The sequence below is a fragment of the Neoarius graeffei genome, chromosome 19 (assembly GCF_027579695.1).
Source record: "Neoarius graeffei isolate fNeoGra1 chromosome 19, fNeoGra1.pri, whole genome shotgun sequence".
NCBI lineage: Eukaryota > Metazoa > Chordata > Actinopteri > Siluriformes > Ariidae > Neoarius > Neoarius graeffei.
The window spans coordinates 54,115,126-54,134,980 of NC_083587.1; the positions used below are offsets into that span (position 1 = coordinate 54,115,126).

General features: G+C 43.7%; 2 protein-coding genes across 7 annotated transcripts in view; one reads left to right on the plus strand and one right to left on the minus strand.

The window, feature by feature from the left end:
- Window positions 1-1,452, plus strand: part of ubr5 (ubiquitin protein ligase E3 component n-recognin 5) — a 111,065-nt gene extending 109,613 nt beyond the window's left edge. For all 3 annotated transcript variants that reach the window (XM_060900311.1, XM_060900312.1, XM_060900313.1), the window contains exon 58: window positions 748-1,452. In XM_060900311.1, the coding sequence (XP_060756294.1) occupies window positions 748-960 (213 nt within the window). In that variant the 3' untranslated portion in view covers window positions 961-1,452. The remainder of the gene's footprint in view (window positions 1-747) is intronic.
- Window positions 1,453-3,075: 1,623 nt separating this feature from the next.
- srsf10a (serine and arginine rich splicing factor 10a) lies at window positions 3,076-15,360 on the minus strand. 4 transcript variants are annotated; one of them, XM_060900315.1, is made up of 6 exons: window positions 15,227-15,360; window positions 12,401-12,505; window positions 11,405-11,508; window positions 9,463-9,634; window positions 9,125-9,160; window positions 3,076-4,089 (listed from the first exon to the last, which is right to left on the minus strand). In XM_060900315.1, exons 1-6 carry the CDS (start codon window positions 15,289-15,291, stop codon window positions 3,810-3,812), a joined length of 762 nt encoding a protein of 253 aa, XP_060756298.1. In that variant the 5' UTR covers window positions 15,292-15,360; the 3' UTR covers window positions 3,076-3,809. The 4 variants fall into 4 exon arrangements, with proteins under 4 accessions (XP_060756298.1, XP_060756297.1, XP_060756300.1 ...); XM_060900314.1 differs by having other exon boundaries at window positions 9,125-9,175; XM_060900317.1 differs by lacking the exon at window positions 12,401-12,505 and having other exon boundaries at window positions 9,125-9,175; window positions 11,405-11,526.
- Between the last annotated feature and the right edge of the window lie 4,495 nt (window positions 15,361-19,855).

Genomic DNA, 19,855 nt, shown 5'->3' on the forward strand with positions numbered 1-19,855 from the left:
TAAGCGCCTGTAGAGTTTGTTTGACATGACAAAGAACCTCTGCGGCCGGTCTGCGGCTCGAAAATCAGCACATCACACGCGCGCTCTCCGTGTGTTTCTTGCGGTTTTTTGCATGTAGACTGGCCGTAGGAGCGCGTACCGTATGGCCGGTTGTGACCGAGGCTTTACATGAAACTAGTGTTGTGTTAGTTGTGTCATCATCGTGTGTCATCATCGTATCTTTCTCTCTTACGGTGTAATTTTTCAACCACAAAACGTTAAAGTATACTTTAGGACTTATTTTTGTACTTCATAATTGTGTTGGGCATACTTTGCATGGAAGGAAAATTGACGTGGTGATCTTTGTTTACATGAAAGTAGTATCGTGCTAGCTCGTAGGGGGTAGGGCTTTCCTTAATGTCATGCAGATGAGCACCATTATGTGCCCGCCCTGCACTCAGAGTAGCTGAGATGGAAAACTTTGAGGGCGATTTTCTCCCTTTTCTGTTTTAAGAAGTATACACTTTCAAAAGGCCACACATTCTTCAAATATTGTCAGATCTCCACATGGAAGGCATCATTGGAAAGCTTAGAAACTGTACTTTCTGAATCTGTCAATAACTCAAAATGCCCCCGGGCCGACATGTGTCCCTGGATTCTGTGATCTGCCACATTTGTAAAGTAGATTGTTGCATCATTGCGCTTTACTGTGTGGAACATCGGTATGTATAATGGACGAGACGACGGTAACACCTCTCTGTGCTGCAGGTGTATTTCTGGACGTCCAGCCCGTCCCTGCCTGCCAGTGAGGAAGGTTTTCAGCCGATGCCGTCCATCACCATCAGGCCTCCGGATGACCAACACCTGCCCACGGCCAATACGTGCATCTCACGCCTCTACGTGCCGCTTTACTCCTCCAAACAGATCCTCAAGCAGAAGCTCCTCCTCGCCATCAAGACCAAGAACTTCGGCTTTGTGTAGAGGGTGACGAGTGTTTACTTATATGTTGTGTAATATTACTAGTTCCATTTTTGTAGATTTTTTTTTTGTTTTTTGTCTATACAGTTTTATGAAATTTAAAGCAAAGTGCTGTCCCATCCTTGGCGGTATTAGGGTTTTTTTTTTTTCTTCCCCTTGATTTTTTGCAGTTTGGGTTATGAACGAGGATACCACAAGTTCTCATTTCATTTTTATTTCTGTTTTCCGCGTAAACATACATTCCTGCATTGGCTCCATTGGCTCAAACTGTAACTCCCCAGGAAAACGCGGCCTGACAGCAAACTGCAGCCAAAGATGACAGCAGATGTATTTAAAGAAAAAGAAAGATTTCACTGTGATTATAGATTTGTTTTTCCCCTTCATTGCCCTAAACATGGACTGAGAGTTCACTGCTGCCTTTGTGGAAAAAAGTCAGTTTTTCTTGTATAGGGGGCGTAGGGAAATTTCAAAATAAACTTGGATGCAAACCATTAATTAATTCATCTTTTATTCACTGATGTACTTTAAATATGGACGTTAACAGGTTATAATTTACAGCTCATGCACACGTCAGAATATCATTTAATGATATCTTTACCTAGGAAGCTTCATCTTGAATGCTCCCGAGAGGTACATAAGGGTTCGCGCACTCTTCAGTTCACTGTCAGATGGATGTGCTTTAATAGCAGAATTTGGTTAATGCATACTTTAAATAAATAAAAAAAAAGCAGCTTGTGCCTGGAACATTTAACACCCAAGAAAAAAAATCGTTTGCTTAAATGAACATGCAAAATCAGATTCGCTGTGTAGATTAAATAAGCTCAGCCTATCACATCTCTCTCTGTGACCATTGTGAAGATTTCTATACATGGGTAGTTCAGTAATGGAATTACGTTCACAGCAAAATGTGGTAACTTTTTTTTTTTAGTTGCAGTACTCAAGATAATGGTATTTTTAAATAAATTTCATTGTATGAGGTATCTTTTTTTTCTCCTTAAAAGAAAGCATAGACAAATTTGTTAACTCTAACTTCCCCCTAAAAGATTTAGTCATGGAATTACATCAGAGGAACAAAAAACTTTGAATTTTAAGAAAACATTTCTCCGAAACGGCGCTGTCGCCTCACAGCAAGAAGGTCCGGGTTTGAGCTCCGTGGCCGGTGAGGGGTTTCCTCCGGTTTCCCCCACAGTCCAAAGACATGCAGGTTAGGTTAACTGGTGACTCTAAATTGACCGTAGGTGTGAATGGTTGTCTGTGTCAGCCCTTTGATGACTTGTCCAGGGTGTACCCTGCCTTTCACCCATAGTCAGCTGGGATAGGCTCCAGCGGTGAGAGATAATGAGATGAGATTTCTCTGAAGTGATATTGGGGTAGTCCATTTCAACCTGCACAAGTTTTCTCAAATTGCATCAATGAAACTTTGCATGCTCATATTACTGGATGTGATTTGAGATTATTGGACTTTTACAAAAGTGGACTCAGTCTGGACAAGCTTTCCCAAACTACTTCATAAAATGCTTGTGGTAGAAGATAGATGACCATGTCTTGTTCATGGTTTTTAGTACATTTTGCCTTGGATTCCATATTTTAGCCTCTCTGCTGAAGACTTGCCCATATGTAGAATCTAAATCATGATCAGATCAAATAATTGGCTAATAATGGCCACTAGTATAGAACAAGTGGATTTCATGTCCTGGCTATGAACTTTGCAGATGTTCAAATGACTGATAGCTACAAATGAGTCAATTCTTCAACTGCATGCTGCTGCACAATTTATCCAGGCTTGCTAAATAAAACAACTTTCAAAATCAGGAACATGCAAACAGGGCATGAAGCTGTTATTCTCCTTGGGGATTGAGAGAACTATTTGGTGACCAATACTTCATCCAAAAAACCTTCAGTCCTTGTCACCTTCTCATCAATTTCTGTTACCCAGCTTCAATAATGTGCTAGTTTAGCTCCAGCTGAGACACTATGCAGATCACTGTTACTGAATGTGTGTTCTCTTCCCATTTAACTCCATATCAGATACCACAACTCACTGGTTCTTACATTAGCGCTTTTCAAGGAATAAACCTTAAATGTTCAGATCAGTCCTGGAAAGTACACAAACTCAACTTGTTTTAAACAAAGTGTACGTTTTTATTCACACAGGAGCACCCTCTCTTTCCAGCATGAAGAGTAAGATTGCTGTAGGTTCAGCAACAACCAAATAAACTCAAAGCATTTACCAAAAGTTTTTTTTAAAAGAGAGGGAGGAAGGACATGTTTATTCTGCTGGAAGACAACTGAGGAACAACAAGACGTTTAAGATAGTTGGAGAGGAGTCATGGCTAGATGTCCAGGTTAGCTATGCTAGATTAAAATAAGATTTGTACAAAGCAAAAAAAATTCATATCTGATACACTGAATACTGCACTCTCTACAATGTCTAGTCTGCTAACTCTATATCTAAATGAAATACAAGAATATATTCAGTATAAACCTGCATCCTTTTTTGATCAAAGGCATATACTAGACACTTTTTGGTGGCCGGTTAAACCCCAGCCTTTTCACTGACTCAAGCTGAACAACAAAAACCAACCGTGAACTATAAAAAACACCGAATCTCACATTTGATTATTAAATCTGTAATAACGCAGTGTGGTGTTTAACAAACATCCACTCATCCTGAAACATACTGCAGAAAAGGAGGGAGGGAGACAATCACGTTTTCTCCAGGCAAACCTGCAAACTAACCGAAACAAATGGCCTTTACATGATCAGTTTGCCAGAGAGCTGCACAGGTGACAGTATTAAACAACTCTGGTCATCTCTCTCTCTCTCTCACACACACACACACAAAAAAAGTCCTAATGGCCACCGGATTTGCGTCCGGCCCAGGATCTGGAGCGTGAACGGGAGCGCGAGACTGAGCGAGAGCAGGAACGAGAAGCTGATCTGGCACGGGTGTCCTCGTCCTCGCGTGCACCGCTGGACTGTGGTGCGTCTTCGCCAGCAGCTTGACGGGGCGAACGAGACCCTGAACGAGACTTCCTGCTTTTTGTCTTGATCCTGGCATCAGGGGAAGGGGAGCGCGAACCTGAATGGCTGCGAGAGGGAGCGCCACGGCGTCCTCGGCCATGCCTTGACCTGGAGTGGGGGTAATACAGAAAACCGCATCAACTCTAAAGTCCTCAAATCTCTTTTGAAACAGATTTTATCTACTCAGAAAATATTTGGCTCGAGGTCATGCCATACAAATAACTAAGAGCCGAATAGTTTCCCATCCCTCCTGACCTAATGCAGTCAATAAACATTTTATCATATGGCCTTTAACATACACAGTGGAAAACAATGAACGGTGTGTGAAAAATAGGAAACCATTTTTTGCTGAATCACCTTTGCACATGTTTGAAATCTATAAAATACAACCGGCTTTACTGTTCTCCCGAAATGAAAACTCAGTTCAAACTCGGGACATCAGTACAAGTCTACACAAAAGAACTGATTTGAGAAAAAAAGTCGAGTTGGCAGTCAAGTCAGTTCAATCAATAACAAAATGCTGTGGGGTTTTTTCAGAATAATGGATGGTGTCCTTGTATAAAAGGAGTGAATTTCTTCACTCGAAAGTAACCCCCCCATTTTCTTCGACAATTTCAGCTTGTTCAAACAGGTCTGTGTTTGATAAATCTGGATAATAAAATTCACTTTCGCTGTGCGCAGTTGTGTCGCTCATTTTTCAAACAGTCCAGCTGTTGGGGGGTGGTGTGGTGATAGAAACATGAAATTTGGCACACTAGCTCAAGTTGATTTTTTGTAATAATTTAGACATGGGACATTTGATTCATCGTGGCTGCAAGAAAGGGTGTTCGGGTCAATGTAAACATATAAAGGCTAATCTTCTGTGGTGGGGATTGTAATCAGTAATGACAAGGTGTTTTTTCAGTATCTTGATATCACATTATTATATGAATCCATATTAACAGCTAAAAACATTGAACTGCAAAAATGCTCTTCCGGCAGCCTTTTGATTTACTTAATACTGTATCCCTATGTCATGTGACATCTTTGATCAAGAAATTCTCCATTTGTGAGGAAGACATTCAATGTGTCATTTTATGTAAGCAATCTTATAAAAATACCTTGAAAACAATTTCATTTCGCCTCGTTTTCGCACATGCGTATTCCAGGGTTTAGAAGCCGGATTTGAAATGCCCCCATATCTAGAATATATACACATCAACTTGAACTACTGTGCCAAATTTTATGCTTCATCACAAAGTGAACAAAAAGAGTCATCTATATGCCCCGCCCTATAAACCAACTTTCAAGATGTGTCACATTTTTCCAAGTTCTGCTGCAGGAAACCAACCCTACCTTTTTACACTGACCTCAGCAGCCAATGGCATAAACCCACCAGGCCTTTGGTCCAGGTGAGGTAAAAATTACAATTTCTTACTATCAAAAGGCACGCGCGCGCGCGCACACAATATAAAGGCACCTCTATATCACCTTAACATGTGTACCAAGTTTCAAATCCGTATCATGAATAGTTTTGGATATTCGCTCCGGAAATGAACATTGCTCTTAGAAACCAAGTCAAAATCTATTTGTGAAAAATACTTTTTTCAAAAATCCAAAATAGCAAAAGGCACAAAGTTTCATGAAGATATCATCAGTAGTTTTAGAGATATGGCCCAGAAACAAAAATGTGGGGCCATACAGACAGAACCCATTTCTATATCCCCTGCCAAACTTCATTGAGGCAGGAGATAATTTCTCACCTTAACAGCCCGACTAAAAGTAACAGCTCAGAGCAAAATGAAAATAGCGGAAGCGAGGGAAACGGGTCCGGGGCTGCATACGGCTTTTTCCAGACTGGATTCAAAAATCTGTATCTGCCCAGTCACATGATGTGTGTCATATGATATTTCGAGCAGAATTCCCCATACAGGCTGCAAAATTTATACTTTTTTTTTTTTAAAAGGAAAACATCTCTACCAGTGCAGAAATGTCCAAGATGAAACATTACTGATCAGTTTAACAGACGGCGCTTCTCAAATGGCAGCACTTGTACGGTGTACTCTGTATTTGGGTTTGATTGTCTCAAGTCAAAACACTAATGATTTGCACTGAACGAAAATGAAATGCCACATTGGTCCTAACCCTGAAACCACACACAACTGTTTAATAAAAAAAAAAAGGCTGTGATCAGCCACCTGTAACAGTCAGGGACCTTTAAAGTGCATATCACAGGTAAATTCAGGCGCAAGATCAATGTAATTCTCCTATTTTATATTAAACTTTGGTCAAATATCTGTAACATTCTGCATTCTCTGCAATTTTTTTTACCTTACGCAATACCAGAAAAATCAGTTGAAATCAAGCCATTTGAGGTGAATTGGTCCGCCTCTGAAAAAACTTGGCATTTGGATTTCCCGGCAAACATCGATTTGTGTGCCGTCGCGTGTGGGACGCCTCCCTCTGAATCCTATGTCAGCGCTGGTTTATGAGAAAACGACCTGGTGGTTTTCTGCAAATTTGTTCGTTATCACGTAATGATTAAAATGGTTAACAGATGTATCGTAGGAGAGTGTAGCAACACCAATCTTGATGGGATTAGTACTCATCGTTTCCAAAAGACCGGACAATAATGGCCCTTTTCCACTACCCTTTTTCGGCTCGCTTCAGCCCGACACGGCTCGCGTTTCGACTACCAAAAAACAGCACGACTCGGCTCGCTTCAGCCCTGCTTAGCCCCTAAAACTTGCACGGTTTTGGAGTGGGGCTGAAGCAAGCCAAAGCGAGCCGAGTGAGGCTGGGGGCGTGAGCAGACACTCCCCTGTGCACTGATTGGTGAGGAGGAGTGTCCTCACATGCCCACACACGCCCCGCGAGCGCGCTGGGATCTGTAAACACCGCAAACCCGGAAAAAGAATAATTACGAATTACGAGAATTTCTGAAGCCTTATGCGCCTCGCCTCATCTATACGCTCTTGCCAGTATCTGTCCGCGTTGTCGGTGACAACAAGCCACAGCACCAAGACCAGCAACACTAACGACTCCATGTCCTCCATGTTTATTGTTTACTATTTGGGTTGTGAGACTACCGCTTAAAAGCTCACTGATGTCACTGTTTGCGCCGCTTAACGACATCACGTGACGTCCACCCACTTTCGCTAACTCCACCCAATGTGTCCACCCACTTCCAGCCAGCACGGTTCAGCGCGGTTGTAGTCGAAATGCAACTCCAACAGCCCCACTCAATTCGACTCAGCTCGGCCGGGTTTGTAGTGGAAAAGCGGCACCAGAGAGAAATGGGAGCGCTTCGTACGAGGCACCCGGAAAAAGCCGAGGACCAAGCGGAGCCGAGAAAATTGGCGATTCACAAGTTGACTGTTGCCAGAGTAAGAAATAAGAGACTATATGCGGATAATGTTATTTATTGACACACAAAAGTAAACACAAAAGTGCTGGGTGATAATACACTTCACATGTATCAAGGGGCGTGTCAGGGCTTGAGATCTTGGGACCTGTCAAACACATTAAACGTATATACAACCCTGCTTAGCCGATTCCATGTGTGTAGCTTATGAAATCTCTCCTACAGTAGCCAGTACTCTTCTAAATGAAGCAATATATAAATAAATACAATTCCATATTTCAATGCAAAATCGCTCGCTGCTAAACTTGGTCTACACAGGCTGTGCACTGAAACCATGCAAGCTCGCGCAGCCTGCTGGCGCTTCCGCAGGTAACGTCACGAATCTGGCTCCAGACTCCCTTGGGATTTTTCCAGACGCGTTTTATTTTATTTTTTTCTGCTGTAGACAGATGGCCTTGTGTAAGATTACCCTTCTGGATGAGTGTGTAAAGAGACATACTTTCATATAAAATAAATACTGGTCCAGGATATGCACTTTAATAGTTCTCAGACTTCTGCAATGTAGAAACACCTGAATGCGAAGACTTCACTTTCAACTCATCATCATGCACAAGTCTTAATGAAACACATTCCAATATGGACACACTGCTCAGACTAAGGCTACGTTTACACTGCAGGCTGAAGTGACTCAAATCCGATCTTTTCGCCCATATGTGACCTGTATCCGATCTTTTATTGACAATATGAACGACACAGATCCGATTTTTTCAAATCCGACCCAGGCTGTTTGGATATGTGGTCCTAATTCTGATTCCTATCCGCTCTTTTCATATGCGACTTCAGTCTGAACCGCCAGGTCGCATTCATCCGACTTGCACATCATCAACAAGCCACAAATGTCATTATTCTGCACTGAAGTAGGCGGCGGGTCTCTCAAAAAAAAGTTACAACAACATGGCGCATAATCACGGGCGCAGATAGAGGGTGGGACTCGTCCCACCCAGATTTAAATTCACCTTGCTCGGTCCCCCCCACTTATAGGGAGGAAAAAACGTCTATGCTGTCTCTTTGCATAAGGCAAACCTCACGGAAAAATCAAAAGACTAATTACCATTCGGTTTATTGAGGTGCACAGCAGTGTATACATAGTTGCAACAATTCACATAAAACAAAACAAAGACTGATATTCGGTTGGTTGAGCTGCGCAGACTGCACAGGTTGCGAGCTCAAGCTTGGTTGCTATGGTAACCCACAACAAGTTTGACAGACATATCGGGGTTGGGGTTGGTTTGCAGGCAGCTTTGTCCCCCCCAGTTTTTTGTCCCCCCCAGTTCAAAAAACGTATCTGCGCCCCTGCGCATGACATCAATGCGAGGGACGCTTCGGGCTGTGAAGGTTCTGAATCTTCTCAATGGAAGGACGCAGAGGTTAGGGAGCTGATTTCCATTTGGGGGGATGCAGCTATTCAAGCTAGATTGGATGGGTCATACCGCAACCGGGCGGTTTTACTTCTGTAAACACTGGCCATGCTCACTGCGTGTGACGTCGTCGTATCCTGCAATGTGCATGCGAAACACTTTTAGGTCGCTTTTCGTTCATACTGAGGATCACATACAAGTCGCATATATTTGTTAATGTGAACGACCTCACAAAAAAATCGGATTTCACAAAAAAATCGGAATTGAGCATTAAGCCTTGCAGTGTGAACGTAGCGTAAAAGCAGTGGCTATATTTCTTTATTTCAATAAATTTATTGTTGTTTTTTTTTAAAACACCACATCATACAGAAAAATGACCCACCTGTCATTGTCACGGCTTCTGCTTCGCCTGTACCTGCTGTAAGAGCGGGAGCTGTTCAAGTGGGGGGGGACAAAAACGTCCAAAAAAAAAAAAAAAATCTCCTTTAGAATAACTATAAGCTCCATTTCGTTGATTAGCAAAAACTCTCCTGAATAATGAGTCAAAGTTTACATGGCATTTCCCACATCAGCAAACACTAACAACTTAACTGAGTAATTATGAATATTGAGTAGAGTATAAATGAACCAAACGGAGCATTCAAAGCAGGAACATGGTTCTACAGGGGCACACAAGCCATGAGGTTGTGAAACCGAGACTTCATTAAAGACATGACTCACTCTCTGGGACTATCAGAACGGCGAGGTCTGCGCTCGTACGATGGACTCCGAGAGCGCCGCCTGTCATAGCTGCGACTCCGAGAGCGCCGGTAACGGCCATCGCGCTCATAGTCGTCGTATCTGGAAAAGCTGCGAGGAGAACGCCTTTCTTTGGACCTCATTTGACTCGGGGCTAAAAAAGAGAGACAGAGACGCATTACGAACATCCTTCTGAGCGACAAAGACAGCAGCTGCAATAACAGGAACATTTCTATTAGTGGGTTAACAGTGTGCAGATGCACTGGACAATTAAGACGAAAAACAAACATGTATTTAATAGGCCATTTGCAGGAATTGGTCACGTGTCAATTTTCCCCATAGCAACAAGCCCGTGGTGGGCAAGCTAACTTGACATTCCTTGACAACCATAAGAGTTTGACTGGCGATGCAAAGCAATCCATTTCTATAATAGCCGTTTTTACCTTTTCTACTGTTTTTTTTAAACCTGAATTTTCATGTGTACTTGGAAAAAGTTTGTGGTTTTAACTTCTGTCGTACGTTAAAGCGAATCATTGGCCGTAAAAGAGAGTTTTTTGGACTCGAGCTGGTCACCTCTGAAAGAAACTCGTGCAAAATGGCGGATTTCTCAGGCATGTTTATAACATCCTTTTCTACCTTCATCATTCGCTTAAAGGGCACATCTTGGGTAAATTCAGGAGCAAGATCAATGTAATTCTCCTATTTTATATTAAACTTTGGTCAAATATCTGTAACATTTTGTATTTTGTGCAAGTTTTTTACCTTGCGCAATACCAGAAATATTCAGTTGAAATCAAACCATTTGAGGTGAATTGGTCCGCCTCTGAAAAAAAATTTGGCATTTGAACTTCCCGGCAAACATTGATTTTCGTGACGTTGCGTGTGAGACGCCTCCCTCTGAATCGTACGTCAGCGCTGGTTTGTTCATGAGAAAACGACCTGGTGGTTTTCTGCAAATTTCTTCAACGTTATCATGTAATTATTAAAATGGTTAACAGATGTATCGTAGATGCATCGTAATCTTGACGGGATTAGTACTCATCGTTTTCCAAAAGACTAGACAATGAGAGAGAAATGGGAGCGCTTGGTCTACACAGGCTGTGCACTGAAACTGCGCAAAGCTCTCGCAGCCTGCTGGCGCTTCCGCAGATGACGTCACGAATCTGGCTCCAGACTCCCTTGGGATTTTTCCAGACACGTTTTGTTATTTATTTTTTTCTGCTGTAGACAGATGGCCTTGTGCAAAATTACCCTTCTGGATGAGTGTGTAAAGGAACATACTTTCATATATTTAAAAAAAACCCCGAAATTGGTCCAGGATATGCACTTTAATGTGTGTGAAGATTCTTGAAAATAAGTAAATACAGATATATTTGCAATTCTGCACGCGAATTTCTTTCGGCAGCGACCAACTAGAGTCCAAAAAACTCTTATGGCCAATGATTCGTTTTAACTTATGACAGAAGTTAAAACCACAATCTTTTTCCAAGTACACACGAAAATTCAGGTCAAAAAGAGACAGCAGAAAAGGTAAAAACAGCTATTATAGAAATGCACTGCTCTGCATCGCCAGTCAAACTCCTATGGTTGTCAAGGAATGTCAAGTTAGCTTGCCCACCACGGGCTTGTTGCTATGGGGAAAATTGACATGTGATCAATTCCTGCAAATGGCCTATTACTAGGAGCTTCAATGGTACAAAAAGAATGCAAAGTTAGAACGGGATTAAAAAAAAAAAAAAATCAATCGGTTATAGAAAAGCAAAAATCCACTGCATACTTCAGGGAAAGAAGTCACCCTCCTGGTGTTTCCTCTCGGCGATCACAGTAGGTGTGTTAAAGCAGGAAACACTATTTTCAGTGCTGCTTAAAGAAGCAGGAGCAGAAATACTGCTATACAAGACATGTAAAATGACCAGACACCTACTTTTCCTGTCTCCTTGCGCAAACTGGATCTCAATCTGCCGTCCGCAAACCCATTTCCGATCCAGGTTGTGAAGAGCGTCTTCGGCGTCGCGGACATCCTCAAACGTGCTAATGCTGTTAAGGCTTTCCGATTTAAAAACACACCGACACACAGGCTAATCACATGGACACACTCAAGATCACCAGACAGGATCTCAGAGGACACCACGGTCATTTTAGCAGTAAAACGTAACATCATTCACATAAGAGAGAAAGCAAAATGAGCTCAATATGGAGAAATCATAAAGAACATGGGGAGGGGTAATTACTGGATCAAACTGCAGTTTAAATTTTTAAGCGTTCATAAATTCGTCTTCATTGATGAAATTGTTTGGCAAGCAGAATTACGAAATTAACATGGATCAACTTTGAAGAACTTATGACACAGGTAAGATTAGAAAAACTGACTTGTGGGGGGGAAAAGGGACAATGCACAGACTGCAGCAAAGGTAGGATACAAAAGTTAATACTCGTTACCTTTAACATGCTTGACCTTGAGCTTGACCTTTATTCTCTTTAAGCGCTTCTCAGAAGGCCTTGGGAGGTTTCCTGCTTGACTTTGCCACATTATCTTTTGCTCTTTTCCTCTCTCTGTTCGGAACAGGTGCCCTCTTTTTCTCCTCTTTGAATCTTCGAGCTTTAACTTTTCTCTTTCTCTCCCCTCTATCGCTTGGGCGCCTGAATCCTTACGGGCTCTTTGGCTTCAATCTACTCTACTTCGGCCTTTACTCTTAAATACTCTTTGGAGGGACGGTCTCCAGAACTGTATGTCTTTACATTTTCTGAGACAACAGAAGAAATAGCAGTTAGGAGACACAGTGGCCAGAATACAAATTAAATTAGATCTCACAGTTTTCACTTTTTCAGATTTTCCTTTCGGAAAACCACAACAGGTTTTCTTTTTACCCCTCCAAAAAAAAAAGAAAAAACAAAACACTTGATTGCTTACAAAGGATATTGAATGTATGCAAATCCTCTTGGCCGACGGGAATAGAAGTCAACGGGAATGTAGACATCTACAATAGGGCCGTAACGACCAAACTCACGACGCAAATCCTCTGGCCTAAAGCATCATGAAATCATAGTTCACTCATTTGTCTGAAGGAGAGAGAGCGAGCCCTCTCCCTGTAAGGTTTAGCGTTAAAAAATGAGCAAAACAAAACAAAAAACCCGTACTGCATATTATACTGTTTTCCCTGCTGGAATACAGCTCATTCAACTATTTAATAGGCTGAGCTGAGTTCACATGGAAGTGTTAGAACAGGGAAAACCCTACAATGTGCAGGACAGGGGAGGGGGTTCTCCAGGGAACCTGTGGCATAAAGGAACACTCAAACTGTACATCACAAACAATATCAAATATTCTGTGTGGTTTATTATTATATTACATTAATGGCATTCAGCAAACGCTCTTATCCAGAGCAATGTACCACATGCCTAGGGAGCAGTTGAGTGTTAGATGCCTTGCTCAAGGGCACTTCAGCCTGGTCCAGGGAATTGAACCAGCAACCTTTTGATCCCAAAGTGGTTTCTCTAACCATTAGGACATGGCATCCCCAAATTATTATTTGCATTAGCTTCTCATTTCCTTTTAGCCATGCGAGCACATTTTATTCTTATACTCAGAACATCATGGTCAGGATTTCCAAATTTAGTTTCTTGAATTTACATTAAAACAATTTTTGCATTTATATATTTTTTGTATATATAAAAGTTGTATCCAGTAAAATTTGTGCCCCCTTCAAAATTCCATTCAGTAATTTCTGTCTATCTGTCTCATGCTGTCTGTGTCTCTCTGTGTATGTGCCCCCCCATCTGTCAATGTCTCTCCCCCCTCACTGTCTGTCTGTCCCTGTCCTCCCATGTCTCTCTCTCTGTCCATCTGTCTGTCTGTGTCCCTCTCTCCCCATCCCTGTCTGTCTGTCCATCCATCCATCTGTCTCTCTCCCACTCTGTCCCCCCGTCTCTCTCTGTCCATCTCTGTATGTGCCCCCATCCCTGTCTGTCCCTCTCCCCATCCAGCCAACTGTCTCTCTCTGTGCCCCGTCTCTCTGTGTCTCTCTCCCACTGTCCGTCCCCCGTGTGTCTCTCTGTCCATCTCTGTATGTGCCTCCATCCCTGTCTGTCCCTCTCTCCCCATCCCTGTCTGTCCATGTCCCCTGTGTCTCTCTCTCTGTCCATCTGTCTCTCTCCCCATCCCTGTATGTCTCACTCTGTATGTGCCCCCTGTCTGTCTGTCTGTCTCTCCTCCCCATCTGCCTCTCTCACTCTGTCCCTGTCCCCCATGTCTCTCTCTCCCTGTCCATCTGTCTCTCTGTATGTGCCCCCATCTGTCTGTCTCTCCCGCTTTCTGTCTCTCCTCCTCCCCCATCTGTCTGTCCCTGTCTCCATCCACCTGTCCGTCTCTGTATGTGCCCTATCTGTCTCTCTCTGTCCATCTGTCTCTCTCCCCATCCCTGTATGTCTCACTCTGTATGTGCCCCCTGTCTGTCTGTCTCTCCTCCCCATCTGCCTCTCTCACTCTGTCCCTGTCCCCCATGTCTCTCTCTCCCTGTCCATCTGTCTCTCTGTATGTGCCCCCATCTGTCTGTCTCTCCCGCTTTCTGTCTCTCCTCCTCCCCCATCTGTCTGTCCCTGTCTCCATCCACCTGTCCGTCTCTGTATGTGCCCCATCTGTCTCTCTCTGTGTCCCTCTCTCCCCATCCCTGTCTGTCTGTCCATCCATCTGTCTCTCTCTGTATGTGCCCCATGTCTGTCTCCCTGTGCCCTCATCTCTCGGTCCGTTTCTCTTTCTCCGTGTCTTCCCCCCCTTTTTTTCCCCTCTCTCTCTCACCCTCTGTATGTCCCTTTCTTTCCTCTCCCTCTCTGTAGCAAAACCCACTGTTAAAATGTTTTCCGTAGTATTTAATTTAAAGAAAAAAAATGTTTACACAGACATACCGCATTATTATGTACAACACACAAGTGTACACACACAAATCAAATAAAGGATAATTAAGTTTTGTTTTCACTTGCTGAGTTTTGCAATTAAGTCAAATGATCTAAAGACACACCTGGTAATACAAAACACCCGGGTGAGATCGAGTGGCTGAAATTATATAAATTATTCAACACGTGGTGAAACAGGTCAAGGGCCAGCGAGTCCCTCATTCAAACTACAGTTAGCTAATACTAACTAACAGCTTTGTTTTAATACAATATTAACTTTCACCAATACCTCAACTCTCAATTATTTATTTTAAAAAAAATCACTGTAGCATTCTACCCCGCCCCCAAATTTCGTTATCTATTTTTAGCTCCCTAGCTCAGCTCACAGGATAAGCTAGCCAGAGTTAGCCACAATTAGCATGGCTAGCCGACCCGCCTTCAGTGCTTTACCTTTTTTGGTAGCCGTTTTGAGCTTGTCTATTTTTACAACCGAATACTTTTAGCCTTTTTTTTCCCCCCAGAAATGCACAATAAAAGCAAACTGTCCACAGACAAACAGCACTGTATGTAGCTGGGCTAGCTGCAGAGACGCTAAACAGTAAAATATTAGCTCCGATAGTTTACAGCCACATCCTTACTACCACACTAAATAGTATGCAGAAATACTACGCCGCACAGGCCAACATACGTGCCTCGCGCACTATTAGTGCATACTATTTAGCACGCTAGTATGTACTTTAGTTCTGACGTAGCCAGAACGCGAACGCTACGTTTAGCTCCTCGTTTTTGGTTTGTTTTTAACTAAATAACATTTCCTATGACTAAACCAGCTTTGCACAACTCTAATAAAACCTACCTGCTTTCATCAGAAATATTCCTGATGAAAAGAGAAGTGTTTGGTGGTCTCAAATACCGCGCCATGTCGCACTAAACCAACTATAAACTGTCGAGGCACAATGAAAGACCTTTGCCGTAGGCCGCCAACGTCGGGGAATATGATTCTGCGCATGTGCGTTCGGAGTTCGTAGTATTCGACGTCATTATTGTGTTAGTGCGCATGCGCCAAATAACACCCACGCTAACCTTAGATAGGGAACAAGTCAATGGATTCGTTTAGCTATGTATGACATGTAATACATATAAATCGTTTTTCTTTGCCATAATTATTTTCTTCCTGTTTATTTAATATAGACTAAATGTAACGCAAGCCTGTATATATAATCTCTTGCAACACAAAATATCAATAGCTAGAGGATTCTGGGTTGCCTTGTGCTCCATCCATTATCTCATTTCATTCATTATCTCTAGCCGCTTTATCCTGTTCTACAGGGTCACAGGCAAGCTGGAGCCTATCCCAGCTGACTACAGGCGAAAGGCGGGATACACCCTGGACAAGTCGCCAGGTCATCACAGGGCTGACACATAGACAACCATTCACATTCACGGTCAATTTAGAGTCACCAGTTAACCTAACCCGCATGTCTTCGGACTGCGGGGGAAACCGGAGCACCCGGAGGAAACCCACGCGGACAACATGCAAACTCCGCACAGAAAGGCCCTCGCTGGCCACAAACCCAGACCTTCTTGCTGTGAGGCGGCAGCACTAACCACTACACCACCGTGCCGCTCCCATCCATTATCTGTAACCACTTATCCTGTTCTGCAGGCAAGCTGGAGCCTATCCCAGCTGACTATGAGCAAGAAGCAGGGTACACCCTGGACAAGTCACCAGGTTATCACAGGGCTGACACATAGAGACAACCAACCATTCACACTCACGGTCAATTTAGAGCCACCAATACCCTTAACGAAGAGACAGGAGGCAAAGTAGGAGGTGGCGGAGTCGAGGGTGTTAAGGTTTGCGATGGGAGGTTGGACAGGATAAGGAGCGAGCACATCAGAGGGACAGCGCATGTGGAGAGCTTGGGAATGAAGCTAGGAGAGATGAGACTGAGATGGTATGGGCACATCCTGTGAAGAGATGCAGAGCATGTGGGAAGGAGAATGTTGAGGATGGAGCTGCCAGGCAAACGAAAACGAGGAAGGCCAAAGAGGAGATACATGGATGTGGTGAGAGAGGACATGAAAGTGGCAGGTGTGGTAGAGAAGGATGCGAAAGATGGAGCAATGGAGATGAAAGATCCGCTGTGGCGACCCCTAATCGGGAGCAGCCAAAAGAAGAAGAATTAACCTAACCTGCATGTCTTTGGACTGTAGGGGAAACCAGAGCAAACAGACACAGAAAGGCCCTCACTGGCAGCTGGGCTCAAACCCAGGACCTTCTTGCTGTGAGGCTACAGTGCTAACTACTATGCCTTGTACTCAAACACAGTAAAATATATAGTGCAGAGGAACCAAATTAAACTATTAACAGTCATGGTGAAAAGAAAGTACATCGTGCTTCAATTCTTTAATTATCAATTGTGTGGTCCTCACCAACTGGCTCTGAATTGATTGTAGGTGTGAATGTGAGTATGACAAACAATCACCACAAATGATGTGATGAACTGAAGCAATGTTGGCAGCAATGAACTGAAGCCATTGGCAGCATGGTGGTGTAGTGGTTAGCATGGTCGCCTCCCGGCAAGAAGGTTGTGGGTTCAAACCCAGTGGCTGGTGAGGGGAGTTTGCATGTTCTCCCTATGTCTGTGTAGGTTTCCTTTGGGTGCTCCAGTTTCCCCCACAGTCCAAAGACATGCAGCTAGGTTGATGTGGGGCAGTCTTGAGTAAGGTGCCTAACCCCTGACTGCTCCCCAGGTGCTGTGTGTGGCTGCCCACTGCTCTGGGTGTGTGTTGGGTTAAATGCAGAGGATGAATTTCACTGTGCTTGAAGTGGGCATGTGACAAATAAAGGTTACTTCTTCTCAATGTTGTAAAAAAATTTTCCAAAATGATGTAAGAAACTGATGGGGTGTACTTATTTTTTCTCCCACCTGGTCCTGGTTTCTGAATGCTGGTTTAATATTCAGGGAGTCAATAAAAATGACTACACATTCAAATCTGTTGTTTTTTGTCATCACCTGAAATTATTTCCTTGTTGGTGAGGACCATCCATCCATCCATAGCCACTTATCCTGTTCTGCAGACAAGCTGGAGCCTATCCCAGCTGACTATGGGTGAGAGGCAGGGTACACCCTGGACAAGTCACCAGGTCATCGCAGGGCTGACACATAGAGACAAACAACCATTTACAGTCAACTTAGAGCCACCAATTAGCCTAACCTGCATATCTTTGGGAGAAACCAGAGTACCCAGAGGAAACCCATGCAGACACAGGGAGAACATGTAAACTCCACACAGAAAGGCCCCTGTCAGCCACTGGGCTCAAACACAGAACCTTCTTGCTGTGAGGTGACAGTGCTAACCACTGTGCCACTCCATTCCAACAACTTAATTTTTTTTATTCTTTAGCCATTCAGATGTTGATTTGCAAGTGTACCGAAATGTAGTGGTTAGCACTGTTGCCTCATAGCAAGAAGGTTCTGGGTTTGAGCCCAGTGGCCGATGGGGGCCTTTCTGTGTGGAGTTTGCATGTTCTCCCCATGTTTGTGTGGGTTTTCTCCAGGTGCTCCGGTTTCTCCCCACAGTCCAAAGACATGTGGTTAGGTTAACATAGGGCAGCCATGGCCTGAACAAAGCACCTAACCCCCAACTGCTCCCTGGATGCTGTAGTGTAGCTCATTGTGTGTGCTTGTTGCTCATTATGTGTGAACTACTTCAGATGGTTAAATGCAGAAAAGGAATTTCACTGTGCTTAAGTGTCTTCTTCTTCTACGTGGGATCAATGTCTTGTTGCATGACTCAGGTGGGGTTTACATTAGACCGTATCAGTGGATCATCAGATTAACGTTTTTAAAACGATTAGCGTGCACACAGCAACGCCAATACACGATTCGCGTGCACACAGCAACGCCAATACACGGATACGCTAATCACATGACTAATTAGACGGCACGTAAGTTGAAATGTGTAAATGTGTAATGTGTAAATTTCTCCTCAGCAGCTCGGCTCCGCAGGCATCCTGCGCTCCAAATCACTCCGCCCAGAACAGCGAGTGCCCTCTGGAGGGTGCGCACTCCGGCCCTGCGCAGCTCACAGAGCGCGCGAGTGAAGCGCACGAGCAGTGATTCGGGACTGAGCCGCTGTGTGTGTGATCCCAGTGCATATTGGGCATGCGCGTCACTTACCACTTGCAAGTGGAAGGATGGCAAGCCTAAAGACAATCATAACTACACAATGGGCAGTATTTGCATCAGTATTTGCAGTATTTTCATACTTTTATACTCTTTAATGAAAGGTGATACAAGGCGGAAGTCCGCGCCATTTTTCAGCAGTCGCATCACACGACCAACGCCAGCGAATCAGGAAGGTGGATGTCACAGTGACGTTGTCCAATGACGACGTCAGCTAGAGCTCAGCACAGCGTATCCGCGTATCCTCAATGTTTACACAGCACTGGATCAGACACGAACTGGGTTGAATACGTGGACCCTGGCGGATTCCCGTTTCCCGGCGTTTTAATGTGAACGGACAGTACATCCGCGAAGAAAACGAGACAGATACGGTCTAATGTAAACTTGGCCTCAGTTTTAGCACAGCTTAAGTAGCTGGACAGATGGCCTCACATTTGTCTCAAGAGTATTCTGGTATATTGGGGAGTTCATCACTGTCTCAGTGACTGCACCTTTCCCAGTAGCTTCAAAACAAGCCTAAATGATCACCCATCCACCACCATGCTTGACAGTTGGTATGAAGTGTTTATAGTGACAGTCTGTGTTTGCCAAACATGGCACTGTGCATGATGACCAAACATCTTACAGAAAAACCACATGAACTTCACATGTGATTTCTCACATGTAAAATATATGGAAAATGTGTTTTTCACATGGGAAACATGTGGTTTTGGCCCAATTTTATGTGAATCACATGTGGGAATGTTTTACACATATGGTAACATGTTTTCCACATGTGCTCTACATGGTAACACATGTTACAAAATCTGATACCATGTATTCCACATGTTACCACATGTGGTAACATGTGAAATACATGGGAAATTCATGTGTTTTTTCTGTAAGGAAAGGATAATGTTCCTGAACTTTTGTGGTTTGCTCCATATTCTTTTTGGAGCGAAGGGACCTTTTCCGAGCTACCATTGTCATACTTGTTTGGCTTTTTTCTGATTCTGCTGTCATGAACATAAAAATTGAATACGCTTACAGAAGGGGTGGCATGGTGGTGTAGTGGTTAGCGCTGTCGCCTCACAGCAAGAAGGTCTGGGTTCGAGCCCCGTGGTTAGCAAGGGCCTTTCTGTGCGGAGTTTGCATGTTCTCCCCGTGTCCGTGTGGGTTTCCTCCGGGTGCTCCGGTTTCCCCCACAGTCCAAAGACATGCAGGTTAGGTTAACTGGTGACTCTAAATTGACCGTAGGTGTGAATGTGAGTGTGAATGGTTGTCTGTGTCTATGTGTCAGCCCTGTGATGACC